The 22,402-nt window shown below is 42.8% G+C and overlaps 1 protein-coding gene across 1 annotated transcript in view; it reads right to left on the bottom strand.

Annotated features, from left to right (window-relative positions):
* MRM2 (mitochondrial rRNA methyltransferase 2) overlaps positions 1–22,402 on the bottom strand; it is a 141,447-nt gene that overhangs the window by 101,852 nt on the left and 17,193 nt on the right. The window contains exon 2 of the mRNA XM_069647620.1: positions 9,564–9,853. Within this exon, the coding sequence (XP_069503721.1) occupies positions 9,564–9,853 (290 nt within the window). The remainder of the gene's footprint in view (positions 1–9,563; positions 9,854–22,402) is intronic.

The raw sequence follows: 22,402 nt of genomic DNA, 5'->3' as shown, positions 1-22,402 counted from the left end.
ACTCGGGCTCCCCGCAAACCACAAACACCCGACGGAGAGCAAAGAAAGATGCAAAACAAAAGATTGGGTTTGTGGACAGAAAAGTAAATCATCCTTCAAGTTGGAGCAACTCTTGGACATTGTCCTAAATAGAAGAACTGTCCTAAAATGATTTCATTACGTCCCAAATCTGCGCCTAAGAATAGAAGACTTAAAAATCCTTGAGCCAGGCCACAAAGGGCAAAAAGCTATGACCCACTCGCATATAGTTTCTCCAATTGTGGAAAACATAAGAGACTCATCTGAAAACCTACTAAGGCTAGGATATGACCTAGTAGAAGAAACAGAAAACTCACACGCCCAGTCATTCCTAGATAAACAAAGGCTCTACACAGTCGTCAAAAATCCCCAAACGTAAAACAAACCACACGGTAAAAACAGAAGATCATTTCAAACAATGTGGTTCAAAGCATTACACTGAGGGCAACCCCACCCCGGTAAAAAAACGATGTGAAACTAACAACCAGAAAAATGGAAAGACCTGAAAACAGACCTTCTAGACCTCGGGACAGATCCAGTCCTGAGAAAAAATACTTTAATCTTTAAAAAGAACTCCCTTGAGAGCGGAAGATTTCCAAGTGGTCCATTGACAAAAATAAAAAGGACAATCGTCCAGGACCCTTCTCTACAAAGTGTAAACACCCAGGTAAAAGAAAAAATGGTTCCTTTCCAACATCTTTGGGCATGGATTCCAAAGGCTCCATCGACTCGCTTAAGACAATAGCAACCCCCAAGTCCAAAACACCAAGACCTGAGGCCAGGGACTCCACTGCATGAAACGCCAATTCCTACGGCCCTGAGGTTGGATTCTTGGAACACGCGAGGCTTTCAACACGAGACGGTCCCTGGAGACATAGACCTGGGTTTGTTCAACATTCTCTGTGTCCAGGAAACTTGGTTGGTTGAAAAACCAAGTTTGGATGGCTTTGCTTTAGCGACTTCATCTGCCAAAAAAGGGGGCCAAGGACTCCTCAGGACTATTACTGGCAATTCGCTCAGGCAGCGGTATACACCTGCAAAAGTCTTGACAGCAAACCTATACCTTCTGGTAGCTTTAGTGACCTGGGAACATCTCAATAAAGAAACTGAGGAAAACTCCTCCATTCCAGTGATAATCATGAACACATACTGAAAACCTCAGGCAATGTCCAACAACAGCTTACTTAGTATGATGGAAAATGCAATTGACAACACATATGTAGAACACCAAGCGTCGCATTTATTTATCTGTGGAGACTTAAATGCAATTTGCAGAAACCAAGGGGCAAAGAAGACACTGGAAGCCCACAGATCGCCAGCAGAGGAGAGGGGCAATGCCTGGTTAAACCTAATGGCCTCAAGAAAACTCCGACTTGGCCACTGTGTTCAGCTGCCCCAACCGAACTCCAACTTGGGAAAGAGGAAAATCTTTCGCAACAATTTATTACATCTTTGTATCAAGCCCAATTATTCTAGTGAGAACTTCCTCCGAGGTCACAAAAACAAACTCGAGTGATCATAACTTGTTCACCACAGTTTGGACCTCGACTTGCACAAAAAAGCTGAAATCATCCACGGAACTCGAGATCAACACGCAGGCAACCGCTTCAAGCTGAGGGCCAGAAACATTGCCGTCAAAAAGAAGAGACCTGCAAAAACTAAAGAATGGCAACGTGCCAAAACACCAGACTTAACAGAGACACTGCATCTGAAGCAAAAAGGATATAGACTCTCTTTATACCAACAGGACTCGAAATGCAAGGAAACATTGAGACAGGTGAGAGGTTATAACCTGCGTGAATTTTAGTCTTTGATAAGATCTACAGAACGATCAACCAATGACGTACTCTTAAATAGCATCGGAGAAGGCACCTGGGTGAAACATTACAAAAATCTATTGGACACCCCATCAACAGTTATGTTTCCTATACAGAGCGTGGAAAAAACACACTGGGTTGACCTCTACGACAGAGAGTCCCATTGTAGACATAATTCGCAAGTTGAAAAACTCAAGAGTTCCCAGCCCGGACGGGATTACTAACATTCCTTCGAAGAACCACCCAGCGGAATGGGTAACTTTCATCAGCCTGCTCTTCAAAAGATGTACTAATCTAAGAAAATACCAACATCCTGGACTTCGTCAATAGTAGTTCCGATCTTTAAAAAGGGCAGCAAAGAGGATCCAAGAAATGTCCGTCCCATTGCATTATTATATGTAATTGGGAAGTTGTACGGCTCCCTACTACAAAGCCAATTTCAAGCCTGGGCAAGCCAAGCCCTGTGCGCAGACCCTTGCCAGACAGGCTTCAAGAAAACATAGGAACCAGCTTAAACAGCATGCTATTGAGTAAGAGTAAGATCATGGCCTCAGGTCTTCCTCGCATTTATTGACCTGATCGAATGCTTGAGTTAGGTCAATATAGAGAAACTGTGGAACAAACTGTCATCATGGAAATGTCCCGGAGAAATCTTGGGTCCAATAATGGCTCTACACACAAACACCAGAATGCAAGTATGCCTAAGACACCAGGGCTTACTATCAGAAGAAATACCAACACCACAAGGGGTAAAGTAAGGCTGCCCCCTTGCTCCTGCTTTCTTTCTTGCCTACTTGGGAGACTACAAAAACGTACAAGAAAGTGTAAGATCATTCCCACCAACAATTGGCCAAGGAAAGACATCTCGACTACTGTATGCAGACAACATGATTTTGTTAGTTCACACTGCTATTGGACTACAGAGACAGTCTGACAATTTCAAAATACATTGACTCCAATGATTTGGAAAAGGGAAGACCAAAATCATGTTAGAAAAACGAAGCAGGAAAGCAGAAAAATTAAAACGGTATCTTGAAGGATCCAAAATTGAAAAAGTGACAAAGTTCAAATACCTTGGAGTGACACTGGACAGTTCAAAAACAGAAACATCTATGCAGCGTGTTTTACATGAGAAAATGAGAACACTAACATCGCAAGCCAAATCGGTCGACAAAAAGTACGGCCGATTCTCACTACTACCTGTCATCATATTCTACAGAGCAAAAGTTGGACCATCCATATCTCACGGAGCTGATGCAATGCCATATATACCAAAAATAATCTAGTTGACATTGGAAATCTACTTCTGTAGATCGGTCCTCAATCTGCCCAAATCAACCCCAATGGTCCGGATCAGACGTGAACTAAGCCAACTATCCTTGCAGGCAATCACTGAACGAAATAGCATGATGCTTTAAAAAAATAAAAATTACAAAAAAAAAAAATTACTGCACAACCGCCCCAGGATATTTACCCTGATAAACATGGAACTAACAGGAGGACGTTGCAAAATGCTTACCAAGTGGGAGAAAAAAGGAAAAACTGTCGGTGATCCATAGATCTGAAGAGGAATTCACCCAGAATCCAACAAAGCTCAAAAGGAAAATGGATGAATTAGACTGGATTTACACCTTAGACACAGCGCTAAAATACAAACTCCCTTTCCATCTCCCACCGCAGATGAGGAAGCTTAACCAGCCAAGAATTTATGAAAAATATCTTAACAGAACGCTAAGGAACATCTTCATAGGAGCACGTTTGAATCTTCTGCCAACAAACGAAATCCTGGCGATCGGAGTCCTATCAATATCAAACAAGTACAGATTCTGCGAGAATCAAGAGCAGACAGAAACAAAAAGGCACCTCCTGCGGTCATGTCCCGGAACGCAAAACATCAGAGCACCGTACTTGAACAATCTATTGGTCTCATCATCTATCTATGAGGAAGATTTTTGGTGGGCCCGCCTGATCAGTGGGGAAAAGACCTCATGGGTCACACCGACGGCGTAAATTATGGAACTGACATTATTAGACAAGGAAGAGTGAAAAATTGACAACTGCAAAAAAAAGAAAAGAAAAAAAAAAACACTTTCCTATTGATTTGCCATAGAGAAGAGGTCAGAAACTCAAAATAAACTAACCAAACTGTCTTTCATCAATTTTACACATATCCACGCTGTACTCTTTGTACTACTAGCGCTCACCTTGTAAAAATTGCAATTGTGATTCAAACTAATTATTTAAAAAAAGAAAATTTAGAAAATAAATAAATAAATAAATTGTTCCGCCAAGAGAAACATTTTCTCAAAGTTCCTTCTTGTATCCAGGTAATATCCTAGTAAGGTATTCAGGTTTTATTTAGTCTCTGGGAAAATGTAAACTTGAGTCGGGATGGTAGCTAGTCCCAAGTCCAACAATGTTCGTTCTTGGGCCCTCCTGCGCTTTGTCTCCTGTGGGCCTTTGTAAGGGTGCCAAAGTACAAGTCTGATACAGAGGTGGCATATTGGTTGGCATAAAGTTTATTTACAACACCAACAGGAAAATAAAAGCTCATCTTGCCCTACTTACTGTGATGGGTTTCCATACCTCAACAAAGATACTAAGGACCCAATCAGGAGGTCCGTACAGTAAAATGTCACCCTGAATCAAAACCCATTTCCGTCCCTTACACTTTCAACTAACTAATGAAAACTGGATGTCTTATTCACCACCCAGAAGGAAGCCCCTCTCACTCTACATGTAGGCTCCAAGGCACAGTTCTTGCACAAAGAATCTATGGTTAGAAATGCAATGCTTGCATGTTCAGACCAACGAACAAAAAACACTGTTCCTCAACTGTTGGCAGGAAGCCCCTTTTTGGATTTTGCTTCCGCTTGTGAACATAATACAGTTCCTCAAATTTTATGGAGGAATCTTTTCCTCTGTTCGTTTAAACAAAATAAACCTTTCCAGTATTTTATCAGGTCTAGTTCACCAACCTGCAAGACTGGACTTCACAACTCCTTAGTCCTAAAACTACCCTCGTATGTTTGCTTTGTTGCTGGTTTCCGGTTTGATTTCTCCATTTCTAGTCGAGGTCTCCCCAACTGCTTCTGGGCTCCAGCCCACTGGTTGTAGTTAACTCTGCATGGATGAGGACCTTCATGGAGGTCCCAGACCCTGCTGCACGCGCTGGCGAGGCTTCCACTCTTTCATGTAGGTCCCAGACTCTGTTGCTCTGCTTTTGTGGGATCTCCTTTACCTAGTATCCACATCGCCAGACTTGGTACACTCTCCTCCCAGGCACTATCCAACATAGGTGTATTCCTAATGTTATCAGCTCGAGTACTCTCTCTGTTATCCCTTTGTAATCTTTGGGATGTGTTTATCTGCTTTACAAAAGTTCTTATCACTCTTTGAAATTCTGCTTTCATCCCCTTGATCTCGCTGGGAATTGTTTGCGTGGTTTACAAAACGTAATGCCACTTGTATTCCCTTGTGCTCTGCGGGATGTGTTTGATTGAGTTTTCAGCCCCGCCGGCTCCCTCAAAGCCTTATCCACCGGTATGACCCTTTCTCTACCCATGGGAAGCCTCAGAGCTGTCTATGGTCTCTTCGAGTGGTGGAGGTTTGGTGTTGCTGCCGCGTTCGTCATTCTCCTTCTCCTCGCAGTTCTGCAGCTCTGGATTCTCCATCACTTCTCCGCCTGCCCCAGTCTTCTTGCTCTTCTTCTGCTAGTCTGGCTGCCTTCCTTGCAGCCACCGATCTTCTCTGGTTGCCACGACTCTCCGGGTCCTGGCTCTCAGCCTTCGGGTCCCCCGCCAAAGAATAAGGGTCTCATTTCGTGCTCCTCCAGGGCTGGTTCGATGGACCACGGAGTCCTTCTTTCCTTTTATGATTGGGCCTGCCTCTTGGAGAGCTGGACCACGTGTGTTAGTTCCGCAGTGAGCATGTGCCCCTTTGCTCAATCTTCTTCATCTTAGTATTCTTTTGCATCAAGCTTGGGTAAGTCTCCCTCATCCCAGTCTTGTCAACTTTACTAGAACATTTAGTGGTATGGGGGATGAAAGGGACCTGACTGCGGGATGAGGCGATTGGGGACACTAAAGTGGTAAATAGATACTGCATTCTTCCAGGGCCATTGTCACCGGTTCCAATTAGGATTTCCAACACTATGAGATCCACCCGCTAAGTACCACCCCCAGGGGGCGTATCGGGAAGCAGCCTCACCTCCATGGCCCCATGGGAAGGCGCTTCCTCCATGGAAGCATTGTCAATACCGTGGGATTCGTCACACCTTGTATAGGTGCCAGGCTTCCTGGACCCTGCTTGATCTTTCTCTCGCTTTTCATGGGGTGGTCCCCCTCTCGACCCCAGGTAGACTACTGGCGTCTTTAGCCTAATTGGATTCTCGGTTTGGCTCACCCCTTTGTGGGGCAATTCTTCAGTTGGCCCCTTGCAGGTCACAAGATTCTCCATCGGATGCTAGGTTTTGTTCACCCCTTCCTGGGGTAGTAATTCAGTTAGCCCCTGGTGGGCTATGGGCTTCTCCGATCCCATCGGTTGCTCTGTTTTGTTCAGCCCTCCCTGGGGTAGTCCTTTGTTTAGCACCTCGCGGGCTATGGGCTTCTCTAGTCCTTTCGGTACTGCATACTCTACTCTCTTCAAGTGGACGTGGACTGCGGCTGCCAGTGGTTTTCTCATGCTGGGAGCCTCGGTAACGGTGTTCCGAGACGTTGGTACCTCATGGCCTCGGTGGTGGTGCTTCCTGCCTCAGCAGCCCCTCGCTTGTTGGGGGCTCCACCTATATCTAAGCTACAGCGTTCTGTGCGCTGCATCAGGTCTCCAACCACCACAGCGTCTGTCTGGGACTCTGCTCCTCGATTGCACGGCTCTGCGAGCGCACACTCCTCACTCTACGGCAGTTGCGCTCTCTCCCTTCTGATGTCCGACAGTCTAAGTTCTTCCTTTGAACGTAAGGAGAGATTGTTGGTCTTGGCTACCACAAAGAGTTGACAACAAATGCAGGTCAGACACCAAGCCATCTCCATTAATGGGGTCTTGCACATAATTGCCCTGTTCACTTCCCATACACCCAACAAACATGTCAGACTTAGGACTGTAATCATTACTCAGGCATTCCTTGTCCCCAGGGCCGGGGTCAAACGCAGTGGGATCCCGCTTGCCCTGTCCCATAGAGGGGGCTATTGCGCAGAGGGCTCACCTGCCTAGTCCCAAAGGGGGTGGCTCCCTCTGGGGGAGAAAGGACAAATTCCTCACAACAGTCTGATGGCCATGGGTCTTGCCATTTTCTTGCACCTGTAAAGTCTTTTCTACTTCAGCCATTCTAATTGTGCTGTTAAAGCTGCAATTTGAGCTGCGTGGCAGGAGTTCTGTTGTTATGATCGAGTTTGGATCAAAGTTTACTAAAAAGACTAAAGCAAACTTACTATCTGTGCATCCCCGGTACCATTTATGGTAGTACAACTTGCTAATTATTTTGCTATTAGATTCCAAAGGTTTTTCTGACCTTTGCAGTCAAAAGTGCATTTGAGCAGTTCCCATTCCTCCTCCACTTTCCTTTTTGTCTCTCTGCTATTACATTTCTATAAACAGCTCACAAGTTACCACCTTATCATGGTTTAAGCAGTCTTTTGCAGCCAATAAACGATTCCCCCCTTTGCCTCACTGCACTTCCTATCGTAACATGAATTGGATATACACAAAGAATTTCTAACAACTCTCCTTTGCTTTACAACACAAACAGTAATTAACTGTCAAAGACCAGAATAGATCTACTCAACATTTGATCTAATGCAGTGGATCCTGCCAAAACACTCTACAAGTAATGGTAAAACTGCAGCATAAATAAGTGGACCGTGAGAGTCCATATTGAGATCGCTCCATTTAGCAATTTGCTTACAATTGACACTATTATCCTTATCATAACTGGAGGAAAATGTGTTGAATGAAGGTTAAATGACAGGCAGATGGCATCATGATCACTTTCTGCACATCCGCTAAGTCAATTAGGTGGCAGTCATTGTTGGATTCTGGATCTGGCGGTCCTGAAAAGGACAAAAGAGAATTTGAGGCTGAAAAGAGGCCGGACGTTATTGCGTGATTTAGTCACACTCGTGGAAGAGAGTCAGGGACTAGGATCTTCTCCATCACACCCGCAACTTGGACATTTATCACCCTGTGAAGCAGGCAAGGCATTAATGAACCTAACCAAAGCAAGAGCCAATTACTTAAGGCAAACAAGTATTTCATAATTGGGGGAATTAGAGAATAATTAAGAATCGCCTAATCACAGAGGGTAAAAGAAACCACTAAATTAGGGAGAGCCAATGGGAATACCGGTCAGGGACCAGGCCCCTCATAAAGGGAGGTTAAAAAGAGGTAAACATTCAGAACAGTGGAGAAATCCAGAGGAGATGGAGAAGTCTAACAAAGAATAACACTACTAATTCTAGACCCGTGCGGATACTGGCTTAGACACTGTATTTATTCTGAAAATTGTATATTGTACGCACTGCATATGTTCTGTTTATTGACCACTGTATCTATATGTATATATTATAAACCTGTATGAAGTATGCAACACAAAGATACTTCTCAACCCTGTAACCAAATTCTTAAGCGCCCTTCTACCTCTGGGTTTGGAGCGCCATATAAATAAAACAAACAAACAAACAAACAAACAAACAAACAAACAAACAAACAAACAAACAAACAAACGGTCCCTTGTTGGTGGAGAACACTTTGGAGTATGTAAACCGCCTTCAGTGATCCTTTCCTTTGTCTTGAGAACAGGAGTGACTAAAAGATACCTAGATCGCTCAATAGACATTCCAAAGAATTAAATGTATTTGGATAAAACATATCTTCATGGCATGCCCACGACAAAGTGCCAAAAGAATGTAAAGGTTTGACCAATTTCCACACTGACATTTCAATGGAGGAAACAAAATATTATGGAATGGGGGTATAGTTTGAAAATTATACCAGCTGTGCTGCAGATCGCAGGACTTTTGAAAGGATCAATACCTCAATTCAGAGTCGCTTTATTACGAGTGCCAGGAAATTAATGTTTTGCACTCTTCTCACCCATATGTACGAGTGTTATTGTGGTTGGTTCTGTATCATTATTATATTAATGCGCAGACATGGTTCCTTAACACATGGGGTGTTGCCTGCACTCAATGGAGCTCCTCGAGGGTCAGCGGCTGCCCAATGGACAAGGCGAAGGCACCATGTGCTGTTAACAAGAATCTGAACAAGATCCACACTGTGATGGTAGAACAAGGGGTGGCCAGGGAATGCAAATAAACTCAGGTGGGAATGCGCCCTAATCATTCTACGGTTCTAAAAAGCAGGTAGTGCCATCCATTTTATTCACAGAATCGCAAGACAGTTGAACAGATGAAGACAGGAACCATGAACAAAGGCAGAGAAGGGCAGTGCTAGAAAGTGGTTACAAAGTTTGCTTTATATAGTAAAAAACAGAGTTTAACTATCCATCCTCCTTGTCAGCCACCTCTTTCGTCTGCACTAAAAAATCTCATCTCTTGATCTGAAGAGCTATACCAAATTCACTTAGCAGGCATAGAATACAGCTGTGCCAGAGTACATTTTATGTAGTCCACTGCTTATATTCCCCAGATCAAATGAAAATCACTGGTGAGCAAGTTCTTCCCCATCCTCCAGGTACCCTAATCCAAGTCTTTTAGATGAGCTTGCACTTACCAGAGGCAGCTGCATTCACTCGCTGGACGGCCACCTGGCTCCATGCCCCAGGAGCGGCTCCACAATCCACCACAACATGCCCAGGGAGCAAAATCTGGTGCTTCTGGTCTATTTCCAAAAGTTTGAAGGCACTGCGGCAGCGATAATTTTGAACCTGCGCCGCTTTCACAAATGGGTCCTTGAGGTGCCTGGCTAGCCAGCGGTGTTCTGCCCCAGTTTTTGCTTTCTCACATATCGCTGTTGCGTGGAACGTTCGCAAGTGATTTAAGGCCTTCAACAACTTTCTGGCACTTAAAAAAAGGAAACAATTTTTTTTACTGAGAACAGTGAAATTATATGACAAACTAAAAGCAACATTAACAACACAACATTTGTTTTCAAGAGTTGCATAATTCAAATCATAATCACCCATGGACATTGTTTTGAATTCAGTTTTGAATTCAGTTAAGTGTTTTATTGGGCAAACATGTGGACTTGTGGCCATTTCAATATGCTTTACAGCCAGTCAGGTTGGAGGTCCAGACTTCAGGAAGATGGGTCATAGGAAGTGTGCGATTAAAGGGGAGCACTCAGTTTTCTCACATTGGCAGACTACAGGGCAAAAGCTATGACACATGTGACACAGGACATCCCTGGCAGCAATACAAAGTTGCAGTGTGATCATCTTGGTGGATTTATTTTTAAACTACTTCTTATTAGGTTTTTATCATAACAGTTCCAATTCAAACAACATAAAATAAACATATTCCCTTTACCCCCCCTTGCCCTCCCTTGATCCCCAATCCCAGGGCTGCCGCACCTCCAGTGCTTCATCACTTTATACCCAGAATTGGGCGTTTGTGGGGCCGTACGGCTCTAAAGTCATCGTGCAAGAAGTCCATAACCCCCTCCCATTCCACTGAAGACTTGGCTTGATTTTCCTGCAGAGAGTATGTGACCCCACTCCAACGACACAAAGTTCCACATCTTGGCTAGCCAGTCCTATTCCACTGGGAGAGTGGGGGGGTCTTTGGCTTTCTATTGCTGCACTAACCAACCATAGATAGTATTACGTAGGCTTTTCGTTTGTACTGTGCCCAGGAGTTGTAGCTCTGACCACCAAAACAAAGCAAGCTTTCTTTTGGGCCTCTGTGTCCCTGTTCCCAAAATAGGCAGTGCATTTTATTATTAATTACTTTCCAGAAGTCCCCCCGTTTTGGGCATCCCCACCATATGTGTAGCCAGTCTCCTATTCCGCTACATTCCCACCAGCACTGCTGGATTTTTGTTGAATAGATCTGTCGCAGGCTCTGCGGGGTGAGGTGCCACTGCGCCATTGTCTTGTACCAGAACTCCAATATTTGAAAGGCGTGGGTGAGTTTGGGAATGTCTTTCCAGAGTTATTCGTATTTCGTTTCTGGGATTGGTTCCCTCCAGTGTGTCTGCACATTTGGCCTTGTAATTTGGGTCTACGTTCTGTTCTGCTTCCATCCCCAATATGTATATGTTTGAGATGAGGTGTCTGTCCCCAGGTGCTGTGGTTGGGGAATTGCACAAATGAGGTGAGGGGGCAGGTTGCTGCCTCACGCATGGTTGGGTTCATTAGCCAATGTCAAAGCAGGGCATCCTGGCCCTCTCAGTTAGTCTGAGCGCAGTTTTACATTGGGTAGATGGTTTGATGTTTGCGCCTTGAAACATGTCTCTTATTTTTGTGCAGCCTGCTTCTTTACAGCGAGCGAAGGCTCCTTTTTCTAAAGCGGGGGTGAATTGAGGGTTACCAAACATTGTAGAGAATGGGGACGGGAAGGTGGTGATTTGCCTTTGCTTTGCCAGATAATCCCATGTGGTCTCTACCAACTTAGTGATTTCAGACATGTGCACGTTACGTGGGTGGTCTGATTTGAGTAGACATAGGACTTCGGGGGGTGCCTACCACGGCCTTGTCCATTTGGGTCCACCTTTTCTCTGAGCCTCCTGCAAACCAATCCCTGACCACCCGTATCTGGGCTGCCCAGTATTACATATGGAAATTTCGGGATGCCTAACCCATCCTTGTTGACGGGAAGCATCATTGCCCTCAGCGCTGTGCCGGGGGGTGGGGGGGTTGTTATTCCAAATGTAAGGGGTTATTAGTTTGAGCAGTGTGCGAAAGAAGGACTCCGGGACTGGGATCGGGAGGGCCTGGAAGATGTATAGGAGCTTGGAGAGCACTACCATTTTGAGAGCATTTATATGGCCTAGACAGGAAACCGAGAGAGGACCCCATTGATATAACTGTTGCTTGAGAAGTGGTAGCAGGGGTATGTAGTTCACCTGGTAAAGCCCCTGCAGTGTCTGTGTGATGGTGACCCCTAAGAGCTTAATGCCGTTTTGTACCCACCGGAATTGGGATACCTTCTTAACCTGCTTGAGTCTCCCCTGCCCCCCATCCCCCTCCTACTGAGAGCTTCAGTATTTCGGATTTCGTTATGTTTACTTTCAGTCCTGCCACTTCCCCGAACACCTATCTCCAGCCTTACCGAGCGCTCTCGTGTCCTCAGCCAACTATTTATTACCCGCAAGATGGCCACCCTGCATGTGTAGATTTGTCATATAAGCTTGCAAAGGGTGGCACATTAGGTTTAGCGCTCCAACCTTATGCAGCACAGGCACTGTGTTTATCTCAAGATGCGATTATTTTCACCCGCTAGTCGTTGCCTCTCATTATATCCTATGGGCACTTGAGTTTGCAAGTGTAGAGAGAGGTCTGTTGCGCCCTGTGTGCCAAGTGGCCATTAACTTTATCAGATAAGAAACTTTAACTGTACACTGACAGTTTGTGGTGAGCCTGTGCGGCAAGGCAGGAAATAAACCATTTCCTTGTTGTTGGCTTGGGCGTCAGACCTTACGCGTATTTTGCTAAGGCCCTGTCAACCATGTGTTTAGGTTTCAAGGACTAAGGAAATGCAATGCAAAAAGTACAGTACACATTGTCCGAATTATTTTTCGGTCCGTTGAAGGGGCTGCCCCATTAATACATTTAAGAGATACAGTTTGTCTGGGCTATGAAAACTGTTTTAAATTATTCAGGGTTCATGTCACGACTGGCAAACATGTCACCAGATGCATGATAAGATGGATCTCCGGTTCATAGGACTAACAAAGGCCAAACATGTTAAAAGAGGCAGAGACCTAAAACTTAAATCAAGACGTATTGAATCAAAATGTATTTGCAATTTACGCTGTACCTCGATGGGCCTTAATATGGAAAACGAGATGCATGTGTTCTTGTGAAATCCAACCCACTGACCAGCAGGAGCAAGGATGGCCACTGAATGTCAAATCAAATTAATATGTAATAGCATTTATCCCGAGCCGTATGTTGAATTCTTTAACAAAAATGTTTTGAATGTCTACTGTATTATCTATACAATTCATCATATTTTACATGATGTGAACTTCACTAAAGATGCATAATACTACATGTATCTCTGGCTATTTGCTGAACACTTTCTATTTCTAGTAGTTTCTATTATTATACTTGTAAAATATGGAAGCTGTCTTTAGCAGAAATAGACAGATACACTCAATATAGGATCTCGAATTGTACATCTGCTCATATTTTGAATTTCGTGAGTTATTTACAATATCACCATTCAAGCTTATTACGGTCCGTTTTGGCGCCTATAGACAATGGATACTCTTTGCTACACTTATCAAAGCGGGAATCTCTCGCACACTAAGAACACTTAGGCACATCTATAGACTTTACAAAAAGAATGACAAAGCTAATGTGCACCTAAAGCCCGGCAGAGTCGCATGCTCACTTTCACGAACAAGACGCACAAATTGAGTCATGTGCACGTTCGAGAACAGGCAACATGGCGCCCGCATGCCTGACAAGTCGCAAGGCGCCGGGGAACCTTCCCCACTTCAGGAGAGATACCCATCAAGGTAAGAATGGGGCTCTTTCACGAATTTGCTAAGGACAGTTATTTGTCTAACGTTTAAGGCATTATGCCACGATCAAGCACGACATTTAACACTTTAAGAAAAGAACGCTTTATTTTTCTGTAGTGATTTCATATTTGAGGTGGGTTCAGAGTGCAATAGAGGCAAGCGCCTCTGTATACCACATAGATGATCTGATCTTGCTAGTTACCATCTAGCAGGACATGATTACCACTAGGTCTTGGCATAAAAACAAGCAGGGCAGGCACTGTGCAATGCCATACAATATATTGAATTTATGTATTTGTATTTAATGTTTTATATAGCGCCTTAATCCAAGTCCCTTTACAGTTAACAACAAGAACACATAAACATGGAACAGTAGAAGCAAGAACAGTAAACGTGAATCAAACCAGAAAATCAGCATGTAGAACAAATGGCATGAGAAAAGGGGAAAGGAGAGGAAGGGGGTGTGGAAGGAGGGAAGAGGGAGAGAAAGTAGTGAGTAAAGTGAGTAGTAGGAGGAAGGAGAATTTAGAAGAGAAGGGGAAAGATAAAGAGAACACAATTCTGCTTTCTTGTAGGAATATATAAGGGATCCTATAAGACTACAAATCCACTGGGAGGAAAATACTACCCAGAACTGGCAGAAGATGCAATAACTGACCCACTACATTACCCACTTTTGAGGAACTAACTTGACACTTTAAATGATGAGTTGGTTACTGCCCTTTTGAAATTTTCTAAGACTCACAAGTCTAATGTAGAATATACTTACAACCAACTTTTTTCTATTTACTTCCTAATTTTGTTATAAAGAGATTCAAAGATTTTGCTCTATGGCGAGTCAACATGCTCAACTTAAAACACCTATGAAAAACATAACAGTATAGACAGAGGGACACCACATAAGGACACTGCGATAACCGGTATGGACGCTGACTGCTATTACATGGAAACAACACTTTGCCAACCTGAAACTGCCTGCCAACTCTTCAATTCACCTCCAACACCATTTTCGACTAGAGTTAATGGTAACACCAAAAACAGATGCATGAATAGCACCTAGAATGGGGATATTTGTAAGATGTGCCACAAAACTGTCAAAAGTAATTTGTCAATGCAGGACAAGAACCACTACCAGCACCAGTTGAGACATATTAACACAACCTAAAACCAGCCAAATAAGTAATTTGGGACTGCCCATTTATCGCATGCCTGATCTATGTTCCATGTTTCCTGTGTTTCCTATGCATTTTCCACCTGCACCAAAAGTACGAACATGGTATGTAACGGCAAACATATTTCTTGATTTTGGAATTGTTGATTTTGATCTTTACTTTTAAAAATACATGTTTAAACTATCTTTTTTTATTTACATTTATTTGTGTTATAATCAAAATTTGATTTTTCACAAAAAAGAAAATATTAGAAAAAAGTTAAAAAGAAGAATCTTACAATTATTAACAGAGCAATTCATACAATTCTTTTTAAGTTTAAGAAACTACAGACAGATATGTCTATATGATATTAACAATATTTTGATAAAATGAATTCCATATCTACAAGTACTCTCATTACATTTATCGTCAATGCCGTCTCTTGCCCAGTAATCAGCCTATTCCAGAACATCAATGATGAGAGACCCGTCTCTAGATCTGAATTAGAGACAACTTTGCCCAAATGTTTTTTTCTGGCATTTAGAGTGCCTTGGCAATGTCTTAAAAGATGCTCTTGCGTCTCATGTTTTAGGTCTCTGCAGCCGTGCATAAAATTCTGCCACTTTTTTCTTGACCCCCCTTATGACTTGGAACAGCTCCTCTGTGAACTAAATTGAGCCGCATTCTGATTAAATGGTGTCTTATCTTGCGATCTGGAAATTTTATGAGATATCTCGGTAAAAAAAACATTTTTTTTTCAAATAAGGATAAATAGGTTGAGGAGGATGATGCTCTTCATTTCCCTTATTGTCTTAATCCAATCTGCTGTTTCCATCTGTTTCTTTGTCTTCATTGGGTTTGACACCAAAAGATCTTCATTGCTATCGCAGTTTGGTAGGATCTCTTTTACCATGTTTTTTAGGTTGAGAAGAACTGGCGAATGCTGATCCAAGTGCTTTTTAAGGTCTTCATACAGCGAATTTTGTAAAGGATCCATAATAAGTCTGTATAAAGAAAGTAATTTCCAGTCCATTTGTGATTTTAAAGATTTTAAGCCCAACTCAAAACGAAGGCGAGAAATTGGTAGGCCTTTGGGGAAATGTAAGATTTTTTTCCAAATTGAGCCTTCAATTTTATTCCAGTCCAATGCCCAAGCCAGTCGTTTAGCCTCTATTCCATATAGAAGAGTTGGAATGATCTAAGCTTTATAATATCTCAATGCTGGGATGCAATGAGAATTTTCAGTACTGACCAACAATTCTTTGTAATTGTACTGTTAGTTGTTTTGTCGCACATGTGATATCAGATAGTATTTGTGCCCTTCTTGGAATCTACTTCCTCACTGAAATCGGCAAGATAGAAATCGAAGAGAAATGGGGCCACCATGCAGCCCTGTCTTTACTCCTCTTTTCACCTGGATTTTGTCTGACAGGAGGCCTTTGCAGTTTAGTCTTACAACAGCTGTATTATTATCATGAAGGACTGCGAAGATATTTATTAAAGGCCTAGGTGCATCCTTTCTGGTCAGCTTGAGCCAGAGTCTCTCTCTGTCGACTAAATCGAAAGCACTGGATAGATCTATAAAGGCTGCAAATGTCTTTGGTGGTTTTGATGTTTCTTTCCCGTAGCAAGTAGTTGCCAAAGTAATACCATTCAGGCCTGTTGAGTGACCCCTTCTAAAGCCAGTCTGTTTGGTATTATATTCTTCGTTTTAGCCCATTTCTCCAGTTCTTTCAGTAGTAGCCCAGCAAAAATATTGTTCTCGATATCCAGCAATGTGATGGGCCTATAACTACTAGGATCTTCTCGGTCACCCTTTTTATAAATTGGTATTATTAGAGCAGTCTTCCAAGATTGGGGAATGATTTTAGTCCTCAAAACTTCACGGAAAAGTTGACACAATATTCTCGCCCACAGTTCTTGATTTGCTTTTAAAAACCAATATGTAAGTCCACTTGGTCTTGCGGCTCTGGATGAAGATGACTTGTTGATTAGCTCGAGGACTTCCTCCTCTGTGATTTCAAATGCCCATGAGGAGTCTGAAGGGATGAACAAAGGGCCCTTATCTGATTTCGATTTTTTTTCTGAGAAATAGTTATTCCATGCAGATTCCTGCACACAGTTTGTTTGGATTGCCTCTTGATCTTGAGAATTTATCAGGGACCAGAAGTTGCGGGAGTTGTTATCTGATAATGTTCTTAACATGGATTTGCCATCTTGCTGCAGGCGATTGAAGCGCCACTGTCTGGACCAGTTTTTATACACATTTTTAATAAGTTATTTCTTTCCATAGGGTAGGGCTATCCAGAATTTCTTTCTTTGCCATTGAATGCATGTTTATGAAAATGTTGCGGGTGGAAGTTTCCTTCCCAGGACTCTGGACCCGAAGCTGTAGCAATATATATGAGTACCTCATTCAACCAATGGCCTTCATTTCTATATTTCAAAACTCTATTCTTCTGGTTGTTTACCTGTAGGCTATTATGCCATACTGCTGCTTTTTGCTTTGAATTCCAGGGGAATGAGGCCTGTAACTTGCGGTGATCACTTAAATTAGAGTCACCCACTTAAATTAGAGTCACACACTACTAGCTCATCACACAGATTAAAAAAAACTGGGAGATACAGCAATGTAATCCAGAGTGGATCTGATGTTCCCACGTGACCAGGTGTATGCTGGCGGCACATCTCCCTCTATGTTACTATTCAGTAACCTTAGGTCCCATTCTTTAAAGAAGGAGCACCATTTTTTGTTGTTGCCATTTGCACTTATTGTTCTTACTTTGTACAAATGGCACCATGGATTAAATGGGACACACTGAGAATTTAGATCCCCTGCGACCAGTATGTGTGAATCTGGGTAAATGACTTTGATATGTGTAAGAAGTTCACCCAGGGAATCTTGGTAGACCGGGAGTTCTGTACATGCAGGATTCCAGTATAGGTTAATCACCAGTAGTTCCTTTATCCCGGCGGTTGATGACACCTCCAATTTGGCAGCTAAGATACCGTCCTGATTACATGGTATTTTTAGGACTTGTTTAAAAAAAAAATCTGATCTACAGGCCATAAATAGCCCCCCTTTTGGTCTACCCTTTCCCATCGTTGTTGCTGCTTGACTCACCAATGTGAACCCTTCTAATTCTGGTGCATGCATTAACCAGGTTTCTTGAAAAAAGGATCAAGTCATTACCCCCAAATACTTCTAATTTGGTCTTCGCATTTCTGAAAGTACTTGATCGCCTTGTGTTCCAGCTTGTTATTTTAATCTGATCTTTGCTAAAGTATAGTCTGTTCTGTGCCTACCTTTCAGCAGATTTGTGTGATAATTTCAGGAATTAAAGATAGTAGGGCAGCGTGATCTAAGCCATTCTTTGGAGGGGAGTTTTGACCACCTTGCAGACATCCAACATTCCCTTGAGCTGTCTTTTCCTTAAGAGTGGGTGCTTTATCTTGTTCCTCGTTTCCGCCTGGTAGGGATTCGTGCATCAGCAGGCCGTGTTAATCCAAGAGGTCTGCTGCGGTAACAATTGCTCTGGCCGCGCTCTCGAGGTCAACCCCACTTCGACCAAATGTGTCTTACTGGGATTAGGGAACTTGATGTATTCTATATCTCTGGTCGAAAAGAGATATAGAGCTGGAACTTTTTTGATTATTGAGAGTATCTCTTCTGTTCAAGAATTTTGGATTAAATATGTGTATTTTGCAGGTGAACCATAATTTCGGAATAGCAAAGGAGTCCTGCTCCTCCTGTGTGTTATTGGGGTCTTTGTAATCTTTTGAACCGGTTGATGTTTCCTCCCGTCTATGAGTCTCTACTTTCTGGCCCAGTGTACTAATTAGCACTGGCGGAGGAGGTACGGTATTAGCTTCTATTCCAGCTACTGCCGGTCTTGCTTGGGTGTCTTCTATTGAGCAGGGCTCCGTGGACAGATTCAAAGTTTTTTTTTGAGGTTTACAGAAAATGGGTGAAATTTTTAAAGTGGGTTCTTGAACTTGAGTTGACCCTTTCGGAGATTTTTTTTTTTTTAAAAGAAAGATCGGAGCCCACTTCATTTGTTTCCCTCCATTTAATGATGTAGTGCCAGCTTCCAGAACTTGATAGATCAGTTTGTTTGCCTATAGTTATTGATGTGATTCTTAATTCTTTGCTTGGTGGTAGGAGCTTCTCCTTTGAGGCCTTTCTTTTTTCCTGTAATGTGTTTTGAGGCCCAGGTTGGCTGTCTGTAGTTGTTTGGGGGACATTTCCCTTCTCCTGGATTTGCCACTGGGTTAGTTAGGGCTTTTATGAAATGATGGTCTTACTGCTCCCCAGGTTTTCGATCTTTCCGTTTTTTTTATTTTTCCCTTTGGGATTTGGAGACTCAGATACATTATGTTTTCTTCCCCTCTTCTGTTTTCTCAATCTTCTCCTGCACTTGTAGGTTTGTTGCGAGCCATCCTTCCATTCCTCCATCTCTATATTGTCTGCAGGCCATTGTTGGATGGGAGATTCCTCTGGAGTGGAAGGTATGCTCTCTGGAATAGTGTCCGCCAACTGGGCCAGAAGGCAGAATTCGTCCAGGATTAACTGGGAAAGAGGAGTATCCTCAAATGTAGAGGGATAGTCAGTTGTTAGAGGTGAGAGGGGTATGTTGACCTCTAGCGGAATTCCTGTTGATTGCGATTCCGGTGTTATGATTTTTTTCCTTTTTTGTTCTAGAAAATCCGTAAGTAGTTGTTTAACTTCGAAACTTTCTATTTTCAAATCCCTTAGTGCGTCTTTGAGATGTTGTGTCTCTTCTCTTTGTAGTGTCATAGCTTGTGTAATGGCCTGTAATATTGGCGAAACTGTGTTGTTGATTACATTTTTCAAGGCCACGATTATTTAAACTATCAGCCTTGAAGGTGACCTGTGGCCAAAAAAACATGTCCGCGAGGTGCTGGGGTACCTTCACTACTTCAGGAGACATACCTATCAAGGAATATATAAGGGATCCTGTACTTGGACACTACAAATCCACTGGGAGAAAAAAAAACTAACCAGAACTCAAGAGAAGACCCAATAACTGACAGTCTGCATTACCCACTTTGAGGAACTAACTTGCAACTTTAGGAGATTCAAAGCTTTTGCTCTATGCCTTGAAGATGACCTGTGGTCGAAATACAGGTCAGCTGTAAACAGGCATTGGCTACAAGCAGACATTGTCATCTTACTATGAATAAACCATATTCAAGACAAACTGTGTTACTAATTGATGAATTCATGAGATTACCCAACTGTATTAATAGTGGATGATATCAAGATACTTAATACTGAACAATAGATATTTTTCTGGCCAAGCACAACTCGCCATGCAAAAACCAGAAACAATTGGCAAGTATAATGGTCTGCATGCTCGCATCTATTACCGATTTTGAATACATCTGAAAAGTGAAGCCTTTATATTAAGAAGGAGCCAGAAAACTTAGTGACATGTTCAAAGAGAGTTTTATTTAAATTAAAAGAAAACTCCTAACTTGCCCTATTGCTATGAGGGGGGTTCCCTACCTAACAAAAGTAAAACTAAGGGTGCACATCATGTCCAAAAAAAAAAGCTCTTCTGTCAAAATCCTAAGTATCTAACAGCCCCTACCACTTTAGAAAAACACCTAACTAAATGAAATGGGAGGATTGTAGAATAGCCTCGGTACGGAATTCTACCCTGCCCAGTTGAAATCGACCTGTTCTTAGCCTCAGTTCTTACGGATTTCCTTCACAGCTTTAGTATCAAATCCATTTGGAAAATTCACAAATCTTGACAGTCTGGGTTTCCCTCTCCCTTTGATAGCGAAAGAAGATTATTTTTTTTTAAATGTTCCAATCCTTCCAGGATGCCTTGAAATTTCACTTCTTCCTTTCCCACCTTATTAGTGTTGGGACTTCCCAAAGTCTGATAGTTCTGTGGTCAAGTATCTTATTTCTCAGGACAAACTTAGCTCAGGGCTTCTGCCCAGACAGGGAATACAGCTTCCGTGATTTCATGCACTTTGTGGTCAGGGTACCAGATGTTCAACTTGCCTTCAGTCTGTTTCAACATAGGCCCTGGGTCTGTGCTTCCTGGAAACTCTGGATACACTGTGTCTGTAGCTTTCCCACTCTCATTTATTGGGGCTGTGTGTCTGTCTCATTTTCTTCACTTCGCATACTTTTGGTGGCTATTCTAGCCTAGCATTAGTGTTCATTTCCCTTTTCTCAACATCAGTGGGGCCAGGTGCTGGTTACATATGTAAGTTTGGCAGCTATATTGTTCTTATCAATTTCTCTCTGGGACAGTGGGGCTGGGTGCTGTTACATTCACTTTGTCTTTCATACCCGCGTCTGTTTCGCTCCTCCTGGAAACCTCTAGTCCTACATCTCATTCACCTCCATATGTCCACAGTGTCGCTTTCCCCACCCTCAAGCAGCAGGGAAAGGCACTTGTCGACAAGAATTTGGGACCTTGGACTCCTCCCTTCTTTTGGATCTCGGCGTTTGTTGCTGGACACCAGCCACACCACTGATCTTCAGTGGTCACACCACACACAAGGACAGTTGGCTTTTTGTCGGCTTCTTCCCCTTGACAGACGCCATTTGCTTGGCCAACGTACCCACCTTTCAGCCTCCAGCTAGCGGGTTCTCGCTCGGGACATTACCACTGGCTCTGCGGCTTGATCTTCAGGACGTCGATGCTCCAGGTGCTCGCCTCTGCGTAGCACTTGCTCTCTTCCCAGCGAGGGAGATTCTTATCCATTCACAGTTCGTTCTCCTCTTATATGCATCCCGAGAATCAATTCAATTATGTCCGTCTTCCTTGATTATGGCACTCAGGCGAGGTTTACCATTACTTGAAGCCAATAGAGTCAAAGAAGAATCTGTGCATTATAGTGGTAACCTGGAATGCAACAGTTTTTCTGACACCCATATATGAGGAAAGGGTACTTTAGACAGGGAGTTAAATGCTGGAATGAGAATCCTTGTCCCCAAGTGTGGAGTTCTTGTCCCAAATATCTTCATGTTTCCAAGCAAAAAATAAAAGAAAAAGAAAAGAATAGAAAAAGGGGGGGGGGGGAGTCAATTTCCTTCCATCATGGTGCATTTATATGTATTTGTTGACAATTGTTAATGAAGAAGGTGTATAACTAATGAAACCATCACTCTCTGCCCACATCAAAAAGAGAACAATGTCGTCATTCACAGAGAAAGGCAACTCGTTTATCTGTGAGATTCAATGCATTCTCAACCGTGCATTTGGCTTGCCTCGGTTTCTGTGCATGATTACCGCTTTCTTCTGCTTGAAGGACTAATGGCCATGATATCCATTAGGAAGAATTTTCAGTTACTGTGCTAATTGCCTTTAGCCTTAGATACTACCAGCTCTTGTGCTGGAATCTGGGAACTTTTTCATTTTTAACCTCCTGAGGGAGTGGAGCTTTTTGCCACACATGTATTTTTCTATGACTTGGATTTTTTAACTGTTTCACGGAGTTTGGTAAACTCCATAGGCATCAGCTTTTTACATGGTGACACAGCACCCTCTGTGCAATGCCACTGAGAAGTCTCTTGGACTTTTCATAATGTTTAAATACATTTTCTGTGTGAACTACACTTCCCAAGAATAGTGAGATACTTACCTTTTCCTTTCTGTGGGTCTAGCACACACCACCCTATTTTGAGTGATGGTGGGTTACACAGCAACTCCTTATCACTCTTCTCATGTAATGTTTTGTTACACTAACTAACTGAATGGCTGGTGGCAGTGGTTACTTTTT

This window comes from Ambystoma mexicanum, chromosome 2q, assembly GCF_040938575.1.
Source record: "Ambystoma mexicanum isolate Mex_15411 chromosome 2q, UKY_AmexF1_1, whole genome shotgun sequence".
Classification (NCBI taxonomy): domain Eukaryota; kingdom Metazoa; phylum Chordata; class Amphibia; order Caudata; family Ambystomatidae; genus Ambystoma; species Ambystoma mexicanum.
This window is presented reverse-complemented; position numbering and strand designations above follow the sequence as displayed.